The sequence below is a fragment of the Anas acuta genome, chromosome 1, assembly GCF_963932015.1.
Source record: "Anas acuta chromosome 1, bAnaAcu1.1, whole genome shotgun sequence".
In the NCBI taxonomy this organism is placed as follows: Eukaryota; Metazoa; Chordata; class Aves; order Anseriformes; family Anatidae; genus Anas; species Anas acuta.
Genome location: NC_088979.1, coordinates 146,927,739 through 146,940,928, shown reverse-complemented (window position 1 = coordinate 146,940,928; position 13,190 = coordinate 146,927,739). Strand labels below are relative to the sequence as shown.

The 13,190-nt window shown below is 39.7% G+C and overlaps 1 protein-coding gene and 1 long non-coding RNA gene across 3 annotated transcripts in view; one reads left to right on the top strand and one right to left on the bottom strand.

Annotated features, from left to right (window-relative positions):
* LOC137846258 (uncharacterized) overlaps nucleotides 1-13,190 on the bottom strand; it is a 98,819-nt gene that overhangs the window by 53,313 nt on the left and 32,316 nt on the right. For both annotated transcript variants that reach the window (XR_011090433.1, XR_011090434.1), the window contains exon 4: nucleotides 7,164-7,297. This is a non-coding gene — a long non-coding RNA (uncharacterized lncRNA). The remainder of the gene's footprint in view (nucleotides 1-7,163; nucleotides 7,298-13,190) is intronic.
* The window catches only part of LOC137846254 (tyrosine 3-monooxygenase-like), a 38,289-nt gene that overhangs the window by 6,661 nt on the left and 18,438 nt on the right, over nucleotides 1-13,190 (top strand). The window contains exons 4-6 of the mRNA XM_068664109.1: nucleotides 2,030-2,097; nucleotides 3,294-3,344; nucleotides 7,362-7,507. Of these exons, the coding sequence (XP_068520210.1) occupies nucleotides 2,030-2,097; nucleotides 3,294-3,344; nucleotides 7,362-7,507 (265 nt within the window). The remainder of the gene's footprint in view (nucleotides 1-2,029; nucleotides 2,098-3,293; nucleotides 3,345-7,361; nucleotides 7,508-13,190) is intronic.

Genomic DNA, 13,190 nt, shown 5'->3' with positions numbered 1-13,190 from the left:
TTTAGACCCTTTTAGTAACCTGCACTATCTTTAGATAGTTACCTATGTACAGCTCTGTATGGTAGCTTAAAAAATAAATAAAAAAATCTGGTCTATCTCCTATTTTTGACTTATTAATCTAGAAATCTCTAGGAGAGCTTCATATCATGCTTAACCAGGACATCAGCCAGGAGTTAGACTCAATGATCCATGTGGGTGCCTTCCAACTCAGGATATTCTATGATTCTGTGATTCTATCTTTCTTTCTTCTTTGCATCTTTCTGTTAGAAATATTCCAAGTATTTGCCTATGTTTTTTCCTGAGCTATCTCTGAGGTTGTTTCCCATGAGATTAATGAATACACATTGGGAATTACTTGAATCTATCTACATTCTACTTTTACTTTGCCAAAGAGAAGGTGTGAGTACTGAAGAGGGTGAGAGAAAGCATGAGTGGTGTAGAGTTACTGAAGTGCTGAGTGGGGATCAGTCACCACTGCAGAATGCGATGCAATGTAGAAATACCTAAACTTGAAACAAGTTAGCTCAGGCACTGGAAATCATTCATCTGTGTCAGGCAGGGGCACAAGTCAGCCTCAGTTACTGTGCTGCTGACCATGGCTCAATGTGGACAGGTTAAAGGAAAGTACCAAACGTTAATGTCCACAGCTGGCTCAGCAGAGATTTTGCATATACATTTAACTGCTGAATAGGTAGTTTGGGCTATCCATCTCAACCGTTCTGCTTTGTTCTTTACTGCCTCTTTAATGGCTGGAAGAGCCATGACACCAGTTGCTGGGGCACCCTGACACCTGTATGGTGCTTCCTTGGGGAGGCTCCTCTTGCAGGGACAAAGCTGAGAGGTCATAGCACCAAGACTCTGGCCAAATGGCTTTTTCATGTGTTTTGCATGGACACATTGTAGCTACTGACAAGCAAGGGTGGCATTTGAATGACCATGTTTTCCATAACACATGACAAAAAATAAACTTGCTCTTGGGATCCAGTTCTTTGCTCAGATTCACGCACACAATACTCATTAACTGCAGTATTACTGGTATTATTGCTACACTGAAAATTATGTGAATAAACCTAAGGGAGAAAGTTGGCTTGTAGAATGTAAAGTGGTTCCAGTAAGTTCTGAATATTTTAGAATAATAAATATTTGTACAGTGATGCTGATCAACGCTGCTTTATGAGTTATATTTGTAATACAGTGCCAGATTTCAGATTTTATTCCTATTATGAATGATGTAAAATTCAAAGGAATTTGATTCCACATGTCTATTCGTATTTAATAGCTGGAGACCCCTGCTTGAAACTCCATTTCTAGTAAACATTGCAGGGGAGGTGGGACAGGGAGGGAGGGGAGGGAATTATTGCTTTTAATAAGTAAATTGCCCTTTTGAACAGACACCACTGAATCTGCCTTTATTATAACATGGCAATAAATGGGCAAAAGGAGATTCAGATGAATACATATACTTCCCGTAGATTCACTGGTGACTCCAGTGATTTCTAGCCAATGAATACCCCTTCTTTTTCCAGAGTGCAGAGCATCATGCAGGTGCAGTGTACTTTCTCTGGTGAGGTTATACTGGGCTTGGTACCATTATGCACATCACATTCCAGTACCGAAACCTTTGTGCTTAGCACAGGAGAGCAATGACTTGGAGACTCAATTCCCTCCCAGCAGAAGAGACACCTCCAATTCAATTACTTTTTTTTTTTTTTTTTTAATGTGATTTTCATTAAAATTTGACTTTAAGTTTAGTGGTAAGTGATGCAGTGTTTATGAACAACTCCAAAACCTTCCTACCAAGCCATGTTACTTTCCTTTCTGGTCACAGGCCCAAAATTTTCAGCAAAATGTCATGGATGTAACTGAGTGCAGACTTTGGCTTGCCTGTTCATAAGGATCAAGATTCATTGCCTCAGAGAAAACAACCTAACTGAGGCCTAGTTATTTTGAATGCTTCTGCCAGCATATTTATTCATGCCCAGAAATCTCTCTTAATGTGAAACTTTTTTTGAATTATGTTTTAACTCAGGGATACACTGACCTGGAGTACAGGAAACGGAGGGCATTCTTTGCTGACCTTGCCTATAATTACAGAGCGTAAGTACAAGACTGCTGAAGAGGCACTTAAACTATCACTGTGTGCTTTCAGACATTCTCATGTGCAAGGGAAACCTTAATCTTTTAGTGATGTATCAGTCGGGCTATCTATTAGAAAAGAGAATTTAGACATAGAAACTTTACCTCCATACAATGCAGACTTTTCTCACAACACAATAAACACATCTTAAAAGTCATAGGGTTGTATTCACATCTCATTCAGTGTCTTAGCAGGGGTAATTTCTCCATATAGGTCTTTCATTTCAACCTTGCAGTTCCTTCTAGGACAAGCTCCTAAGATGAGGCTAATCTTTTTCAAGGAACTATGAGGAACAATTTTTAGGACATTCCTTGGCAAATTTTTAGTACATATTTTTGACAAAGAAAATAAATTTACTACTATATTTGTTTGACAAAATGGCCAAGTCCATGTAGATTACCATTCCCAACCAAAATCTCCCTAACTGAAGAAATGCTATCAGAGCTACAGGGCAATTGTCTTTTCTAATTGAAAGAGGAAAAAGCCTAAAAACCTCTAATCTCCCATGTGCATGATTGAAAGTGTTCCCATCTTTCTGGGTAAAACTTCAGAATCTCACTGCTGTCTGGCAGAGTTAAATAAATTGTTAGAACTGGTTGTGGATTATCAGCCTCATGGTGTCCAAGAAATGGTAAAATCTTCCAAGTCAGGAGATCTGAAGAGAATTCTATTTGACTATAGTTTTCTCATTGCCACTATATATCACAGCTAGCCTAGCAGAAAACAGCACAAGAGCACAGACTGAACTGACCGAACTATTGGAGAAGTAATAGTGAAGAACTGGAGATAAGACCTTTCATCAGCGGACTAAATAATAAGCATGCAGTGTATGCCTGGACAGATCTTTGCCGATGAGTTTGATGATAGTACTGTGCCACCATCCATCCACGTCCTCATGGATGGATCATCCAGACACGCAATGTAAGGTGGTTGCTTGATTGCCTTCAACGGAGATAAGGTTAAGCCTGAAGGCCTGTTTTTTTTCTTCTATGAAGCAGAACATGGCTTCCTTTCTTACCATGTTCTTCTGTTTCCTCCCCACACTGAACAGGGGAGAAAGTACACACATTAGAGTCTACCAAGATAAGAAGTGATCTTTGTGTGACTGAATTTGAAAACTGCTTTAGAAACATGCATTATTTCCTCTTAATTACAGAGGGGACCCTTTGCCTCGCATTGAGTACACAGCACAGGAGACTGCAACTTGGTGAGTTTGTTACTTAAACTCTGAATCCTGGGCCATTCCATTGCAGTGTCAGGAAAGACAGGCAATATGAGACAATTATTTTGAAGACACATTTAGAAACCTCAAATTTTACTCCATGATAAAGTGTTCCCTTTTGCTCGTTTGTTTTGCAGAAACTCATTCTCTAGGCTGGCCCTAACTATTTGCTTTATAGAGCAAAACATGTTTTCTTGACCATCTCCCTGCCTGCCAATCACATCAAGATATCAGAAGTTACAAAACACCTGGAGCTTCTAGTAGAATATCTTAACCTTCAAGAGCAACCTTGATTCCTCCCTGGATTTCTTTTAATTGACTTCTAATTAATCATGCATCTGGTGGTGACAGAACTATTGCCTCTCCAAATCTGTTACCAAGATAAAGTGCCCACTCATGGAATAGCAGCTCACTCACAGGATGTGGCTAATCCAATATTAATAGGACAGACCAGCCTTCACTGTTCTTCTGCAAATATTCTTTGCTGTTAACATGAATAAGCGTCATTCTCTTGAACTGATGGTGAAGGAAACTTTGGAATGTCCTTCCAGAATACATTATTTGCATTGTCTTTGAGGTCATATGAAATGATGGGCAAGTTACTTTTACGTGGGTGCAGCATGTCTTTATTAGGTCTTTGCTTCTCCTGAAGATTTGCCACTTAAAAAAATGCCAAACATTCATTCAATTCACAGTATGTTTGCAGACTTTACATGAAATTAGTGGTAGATCTGAAAGAAAGGGGAGTTCTTATCTCATATACCTCAGGTTCCACTTTCTCCCACTGTTTAATAACTCTCAGTAAGTGCCAATAATTATACATTTGTACGATAATACAAACAGAAATATATCCAAATGCCCCAAATTAAGAGGAGGGCCCCAGGATTGTGGAAGGTACCATATGTGCACATAATAGAGTCTTTGTTCAGATACGTTTACAACATAAATAGAAAGTTAGCCTAAAGGTGGGAGAAGGGGACAGTGATAGCAATATTTTTAACTGTGGAATTGAAAAAGTGAGAGCTTAACTGATTTGCCCCAAATTATACAGGAAGTTAATGTCAATGCTGGAAATTAAATCCATATTCTAAATCTCTCATGCCAGGACCTCAACCACAGGGGCATCCCATCTGTTTCAATGATTATTTAACTTTAAATAAAATTTATTGTGCCATAGAAAGCTTGAGGGGTGTTGTCCACAATCACAGAAACCTTGCATCCAACTCACCCAGGCAATCACATTTTTATTAAGCTCAAATAAGTTTTTATAGCATCTTTCAATTGTCAAAGATTGATAGTCAGTGTCATGCTCATGATTGCTACCACCAGCCAGCAATCTTGGCATGGGATGGTGTGTGGAAAAGTCATATTTAAGAAAATTTAATTTTGTGTTCTTTCCTGTTTTTCCCTTTTGTTGCCAACCTCCGTCATTCCTGCCCTTCTCCACCTAGAATTAGTCCCACTGTGGTAACAGAACAGACCTTTAAAGCAGTATCTGCCTATTTCCCCAAACAACCAGTCCCAGCAACCCAGGTTGTCTTGTTATGTGAAGCTGTTTCCAAAATTAGACCTCTCAATGGTTATCACAGCTCCCTGCGGCTGTGCCCTGAGGTCAGCTGCATTACAGCACAACTTAATTGAGCTCAGTGCAATTGAAAGGGAAATTTGTAGCACAGACCAAAATTCCCTTGGTGTTCACTCTGAAGAGTTGTTGGATGCCTTCAGTTTGTAGCAACATGGTTATAAAAATGAAAACTAATCAAGTGCAGAAATATGACTTTCAGAAAACAGAGGGTAGAGATGAGCTGAGTTTGTGTTTTTAAGCAGCACTCTTGGAAGGTTGTGAAACTAAGTAGTCATAGAAGATGTCTTGTGGGTAAAAGCTATCACAAGAAAAAGTGAGAATCTTAACCAAAATTATGGGGATGCACCTGTCACGTCTTCATAAAAAAAGCAGAGTATTACCACTTTTTATCTAAAAGAATAAGGGTATTTATGCAAACTACAAGCATTGACTTTAAAGTCTTTCATGTGACTGGCTCCATCCTTCAATAGAAAGCTTCTTTCTGGAGTGTTGCATAGCCCACACTTTCAAAACTTTCTCTTTCCTTCTCTGGAATGGATGACCCTCAAATAGCAGCTTAATCGTCTTCTGATTGTGGAGACAATGGATGTTGAAAACAATGTGATGATAGAGAACCAAATCCCCATACAGGGTCAGAGTCACTACCACTTAAGCATGTGAAGATTGTTGTTGTTGTTAGTTGTTTGTTTGTTTTTCCTTTTGTTGTTGTTGGTAGTGGTTTGCCCCAAACACCCACTGAAGACGTATTCCTGGGCTCTACTATTGTTTGTTTGTTGTTGCTGTTGTTTTTATAAATAGGAGAGACCTACTGTAGTCATATTTTCATTCTACCTCAGTTTTCTGAAAGGTGGCCAATGAGCTAAGATCCTTTACAGCCAGACTAGCGCTTCCACATGGTAAGACATCGACACTATATTAGCGCAAGCTAAACTGTCCTTTGGAAATATCTGCTACTCTCTACTGACTTTGGAGTAAACTTAGATGATTGCCTTAGAGCTACTTAGAAAGGACAGATGCTTGACTTTGGATAATTCATCACTACTCTCTGAGACTGTCTATGTTTCTGTGGTAGACAATGTTTGGACAAACAGTAGAGTGATACTTTGATAAAAGAGACCATATGTGCAGAAGTGTAAACAAGCCTGCCCTCTTTAGACTCCAGTCTGGGATGAACTGTGTACTGGTTCAGATCCTATGCAATCCCACTGAAGTCAGTAGTATTCTATGGGGAATAAGGCAGGGCAACATTTGAACTCTAGTCATCCTAATTTTTTCCTAATTCTTCCATGGAAATGGCCCAGTCTCCTGCGGCTTTTGCAATAGTGACAGCAGCCACTGTTTCCCTCTGTTCTTTTATTTTTATTCCTCCTAACTTTTGCTTTGTTTTGTTTTATGTTGTTTCCTTTCATTCTGGTTCATTACTCCCACACTGTGTAAGTCATTTGTACAAATGGAGAGAGCCATTAGAGACTGGCTATCACCTCCATAGCAACAATAGCATCACAAACACACAAAAATAAAAATAATAAAATAAAAATAAAAACAAAAACAACAAAAGGTCATTTTCCATAGCCAGCACTTCCAAAAATGATCTCAATTTTCATAAAACAATGTTTATAAAATTTTTAACACCCTAGGGCTATGTCTGAACAAAAATAGCCATTTCTATAAGTTTCTGGCCATCCTATTACTACTTGTTTATTTTGTAACAGCTAAATGTATTCCAAAACACAGCTCTAGGACCAAGCACCATCAAGTCTGAAAGAGGCTTGAAACCTGTGACAAAAGCTGGTTACATCATTTTTTTTCAGCCTGTCTCCTTTCTTATGATGAGCTAAATGCTTCAAGAAGTTGTCATGTGTTTCAAATACATAGCTCATGGCAGACTTTTTGAACTACAACAGTATGAACCTCTTTGCCTGTACAGATGTACTCTTCAGTATCAGAAAATGTGATTTTTTAGGGCTAGCAGTCAGGCTGGACATGGCGGTAGAGGGACTAGCATTTCAAGCTGAACTTTCATTTAGAGAGCAAATACCTGACTTATTCCACCCGTAAATAGTATAATGCAGAAGGCCACAGCTTCACTTTTCTCTCTGTGGCTCCTGTGGTGCCTCTGATACCTTTATTTCTAGTTGATGTTTCCAAACCAGTATTAGAAACCTAATTAGAATTAGGGTATATTAAGGGATAAAGCAAATTTGTGGAACAGAACCCACCTTATGAAGGAAAAGTGAAACAAAATGCCCCAAGCATAGTTATATCTGTCCATACCTCATCGTTGAAGCACCAGGTGTCCCAGGCCCACATTTTTAGACTCATACTTATGCTAGGGGTCTATGTCTCTCTGGATCTGTAGGTAGAGCAGAAAAATACTTTACTGAGGTGGGTCATGCTATATGGCTCTTGCTTTTCAGGAGAGAAGTCTACAGAAAGCTGAGCAGCCTCTACCCTACTCATGCTTGCACACAATACCTAGATGCTTTCCAGCAGTTGGAGAAATACTGTGGTTACCAAGAGGACAACATACCTCAACTTCAGGATGTCTCCAGATTTTTAAAAGGCCAGTCATTTTGAACTATGGCTTATTCTAAAGTTTCCTGGATATTTATGTACACCACATGTACACTCAAGCTGTGTACACAAGATGGTAACCAGGGCTGGTTAGCTGTTGGACTTCCCTCTGCAAGGTGACTGTTAGTAAGACATTGATACAAGGCATATCTAGGGACCGAGTTGTGACTGAGTTTGTTTGTTCTGTCAGTGACTACAGTTGGTGTAGCACTAAACAGCTAATTCCAATACCACCATGCTCACTTCTTAGCATGACTTCATCACACAGTTTTTCTGTGGGTTTTGCTGTATCACTTCTACAACTAAGCTGTAAGTAAGACCCAAACACAACTACAGGTAAATACCTCTCAGGTCCACTTTTTTTTTTTCTTTTTTTTTTTTTTCTTTCTGTTGCTTGAGACAGGATGGCAACATGTGCTAGAGGAACACAATTTCCAGGAGGTCCTGCTAGTCGATACAAAAGCAGCTTCCTTGCAACACCACTGCTTCTTTCTGTCCCTATGACCCCACATACCAGTCTAAACTGTTTGGCACCTAGTGTGCAGGAGAGCAGAAAAGTCATGGTGCTAGGCTATAACTGCATGAAGATTTGGCCTCAGGCAGAAGAACCTATATGATTGCAGGGCTGACCTACCCATTGTTAGTTGTGGGCAGGCTAATATAGGGCTGGAAAGAAAGAGAGCCTGCATTATTATTATGAAGCCACAGGCTGAACACTAAAGAAACAACTAAAGAAAGCCTGTCTTTGAAACCTCCTTGCTCTTCTTGAGTGAAAATGATATATTCCAGAGAGTGGAGAATAACTGCTCACTACGCCAAAATAAATAAATAAAAACTATGGCTTAACTTTAAATAAATTCAGTTTAAATAGAGTACTCAGGAAATCAAATGACCTGCTCCACATATCAGTAGGTGACGCTAGTTAGCTTGATTGAGATTTCTGTTGCTGAATAGGTTTCCACAACACTGCTAATTTTAGGGAAAATTAAACTGTTTGATGACAAATATTTTAGTGTGAGGGAATGGAGGGATGGAATATGAAATACGACTCTCACGAAGATGCCAGCACCAACCAGTTGTAGGAATTTCTATGTGTATTATGGATTTTTTCCTGTATTTTTTTTTTCACATATTTTCCTATCCATTTAGCCATCCCTCCTGTAGTAATTGGGCTTATAAATATTTTTCTCATTAAGTAGCTTATATCATCTCATTTACACAGTAGCTGACAGCAGGGAGCTTCAGAAATCACATGATACTGGTCTGATTACCACAAATATTCATACCCTTGGACTGAATCAGATGATTTCAAAGTGGGAAAGTTTAGGACAATGTAAGAATATCCTCTCATAGTATTATTTCTATTGCTCATATTGGTTGACAGTATTTGACTATCTCGAGTTTGGGTCTACTTACTTCTTTTGTAGGCTCAAGTTCTAAATTTTCTCTATGCTATACAAATTTTCCTGAGGGAAAAAAAAAAAAAAAAAAAAAAAAGAGCACTAAAAATAGTCATTCTGAAAATTCTACTACCAATGGCTGGGAAAATTTTCACAGTGAGTTTCAACTCGACTGTTTCAAACACGGCATGGCTACTGTAAGCTAATTGTCCAAATTACTTCTCTGACTGAGAATGAGAATCAGGCATGTCAGAGACACTTTATTCCATCCTGGCATGAGTGTCCAAGGAATAGAATGACATTCAATCCAAAGGATAGAATGACTCCCTAAAGTGCCAGTCCTACCCTCCTTAAACTTTAGATAAAACCAAGATGATATGTAGCTCAGCATGGAGGCTTTATGAAGCATAGACAGAACAAAGTTGGTTCAAAAGAACTATGTTAAAGATAGACATATTTAAGAGTTGGTAAGCTATTTTAGACCCATTTTATGGTGCTTGGAATTGATATCCTCCTTATCTTCAATGATTCCCTCTAATAAGATCATTTATTATTAATCTGGGTGGCTTTTACCACAATCTTCAGCAAGGCCAGAATATTTATTCCTACAGCTCATGAATCAACACTGTACTCAGGCTTCTTCCTGTGCTATGGGTGTGCAGTGTTCACCCAACTAAACTTCAAGCAACCTTTAGGCTGTGAGGTCTCCCAAAGTTTCTTGGCAATTAGTGGATGAATTTCACCTACTACCATGGCATACAGTGGATGAATTTCACCCCATCTCCATGAGTGGAGTTCCATTGTGCAATTTGTCCTTCCACTGGTTAGCTCTGGATGAGCCCTGAACTGTCCCACTCCCAGTTAGGATGTAAATCCCAGCATGCATCTTTACTGAACACTGCCTCTAAGGACTGGACTATTCTTTAGTATATGAGATGATAAGCCCTTGTATAATAAACTATATAATAAATGGAAATGCAGAGAGAGAGATGAATATCCTGCAGGGAAAACTATCATGCTATAGACAGCCCAGACAGCCAAATGAACTTCCTTTTTTTTTTTTTTTTTTACACAGCAATGTCTGTGAACTCTGCCAAGTGATCCCCTCTCACTTTAATGTAAGTTGAACTACAAGATCTGTCAAGTGTTAACTAGTCTGGTAGTGAGGTTGGTTTAAACAGAAATGAACCCTACATCATAAGTATTCCATAATTGCCTAAAGGGAATTTAAAAGGTTAAGCATGTGACAGTTTAACAGGGCAAGAATTTTTCTTAAAGGGTTAACTAGAGGAACCTAAGCACTTCTTTCTTTCTAGGAATGAAGTTTGGATTTAGACATTCATTGTCCTCCACAGCTGGAAGAAATTACAGCCAGTGAACTCAGGCAAGCTCACACTACAACACGCAGGCCTGTATGCACAAGTTTTTCTAGGCCAAGAATTAAGCCTTACAGATCACATTAGGTCAACTGTTTGAGACCTTCTTTTCAACTCTTTCTGATTTCAGAGACCTTTGGGCAGCAGGTCCAAGCAGCCACACCCCCAGTTCTCTGCTGATTTCTGGTTTTATTGTACACTAATGAAATAAAAGTTCAGATTTTGCAGATAATACCTTCAGCAGAAAACTTTTTTTTTTTTTTTTTTCTATGGCTTCTGAAGGCAACTTGCCAATCCTGTTCCATCAGCAGACTGTCTGATTCATTGGCCTGTATTTAAAAGGGCATCTCAGGGAACATATGCTGTAATTTTCATTTCTTTTCTGCTCCTTCAACATGGATGCTAGAACAATATAAATTTGCCTAGACTTTCTCATAGCCCTTCCAAAACTGAGTTACTCCAAGGCTTGGTAATGGTCTGATATATTTTTCAGATGGTGCAGTTACCATTTCACTCAGACTCAGAATGTAGTCCAAAGATTATCAGACTCTGAGCTTTTCATGTTCTTTCTGATTGGCTTAGTATGTTGTCAGCAGAAAGGGAATACCCTTTTTATTCTAGCTCCTGGACAGTCCACATAGAGACCTATTTGATGGTCTTCTATTCCCCATAGCACCTTGCTTTCCTAAGTGGGGAGGGAGGAGAACAGGAAGCAGCTTTGCAAACACTTTCAGTTCCCTGGTTAACTCTGATGCTTTTGGTCAGCATATAGAAAAAGACATAATCTCCATAGATTTATTTGCTGTTCATCTTTTTTGTCAGTTTTGTACCAATTATCTTTTTAATATGGTCAAGGAATAGAAGATAAGCATGGTAAACACTAGCCACCTAGTCCCTCACACGGTCAGGTAGAAAAATTCCTTACTGTCCACTCATTTTTTTTTTGTCATGGACAGTTTGAGATGTTTTGTCATTTCTATCTCTTCAAATAAGGCCTTTTTATCTCCCTTCCCTTCCCTTCCCTTCCCTTCCCTTCCCTTCCCTTCCCTTCCCTTCCCTTCCCTTCCCTTCCCTTCCCTTCCCTTCCCTTCCCTTCCCTTCCCTTCCCTTCCCTTCCCTTCCCTTCCCTTCCCTTCCCTTCCCTTCCCTTCCCTTCCCTTCCCTTCCCTTCCCTTCCCTTCCCTTCCCTTCCCTTCCCTTCCCTTCCCTTCCCTTCCCTTCCCTTCCCTTCCCTTCCCTTCCCTTCCCTTCCCTTCCCTTCCCTTCCCTTCCCTTCCCTTCCCTTCCCTTCCCTTCCCTTCCCTTCCCTTCCCTTCCCTTCCCTTCCCTTCCCTTCCCTTCCCTTCCCTTCCCTTCCCTTCTTCCTCTTTCTCTCTCTCCTTCTCTTTCATTCTCTTTCATTCTCTCTCTCTCTCTCTCTGTTTCTTTCTGAGAAAAGTGCTAATAGCCAGACAGAGCAAGACAAGAAATGCTGGAAGAAACATTAAAAACCAAACCAAAACAAATCTTGTAAATGGCTTGGTTTCTGGGTGGGATTTTTTTGTTTGTTTACATAAAATAAATTAGGTTCCAGGCTTCATGACACAATAGGATATGGATAGCAAAGGGAGAAAAAAGCCATTTCTGAATTTTTTAAAATGCAGTTTTATGCTTTAAAGCGGATGAAATGTCATTTATGGGAGCTGAGAATGCAACACAGATTTTGAATATAGGACTTCAAAAAGATTACCATTGGCTCTCTTTAAAAGCAGTGATTTTCAATTTTCTTAGCTTTGCAGACCACCAACATGTTTCCCATGGAAAAGAAGATTACGCATTCAGTTGACCATAGGACAGTTTATTTTGCCAGTCATCTCTCAAAGACCTTTCACAGTAATACAGGATGCTCAGGGATAATATTGATAGCACAAGGTAAAATCCAAGTGCAAAAGTGTTGTTTCTGACCTCTTCTATGGACACCTGTGGAGCAAAATGTGTATTATCACATCACTGGAAGGGTATGTAGTCCGTTCTAGGCAAATATAATGGTGAAAAAATCAGAGGGGAAAAGTAGCTAATATAGCTAAAAATAAAAGTAGCTAAAAATAGCTAATAAAAAATCTGACATTAAATGGCTAAAGGCCAAATTCCAGCATCATCTCTAACAAGGACCTTTTTGCTCTTTCTCCTGAGTGTTCCTGTTCTAATGAAGTTCAGACCGAAAGCTAAAATTGACAGGGAGGCTTGCCAGGGTTGAGATAGTTTATGCAGTTTGTATCAGCATGCACTGACAAATTTAGAAGTTGAATAGTATGCTCCAATTCTACTGCTGGGGCATTTTGAACCAGGTGCATTGATGAATAGAGGAATTGCCTAGACTGGGTCAGACTCATTGTTTATCTACCCTTATCTTCAAGTGTGTGAGGTACCAGAGATTTCATACTAGGGAATAAGAAATTCCACAGGTCCAGCTTAAATAGTGAACAAGCATCACAGAAGAGCCAGGTGCTCTCAGACAAGGGTAGAGTTGGGGAGCGTCCCTTACCAAACTCCTGTTTATCATCTTTTCCACATGCTGTGGAGGAAATGAGAGAGAACCCTAGGATTAGTAAGCTAACCAAGGACTGAAAATGCAGGTTCTGTTCCCTGCTTGACCACAGTGATCATGTGTGACCTCAGACACATCATTGACATGACAAATGTGTGTTAACATGCTAGAAATGTAAACTGAGGTTAGTAGGACTTCTGTACCTCACATCACTGCTGTGTGACTAAACACAGAATCACAGAATCACAGAATTGAAGGGGTTGGAAGGGACCTCGAGGTCCCTTCCAAGATCATCGTGTCCAACCCCCCTACCAAAGCAGATTCCTTAGAGCAGGCTGCCCAGGTAGTCATCCAGACAGGCCTTAAATA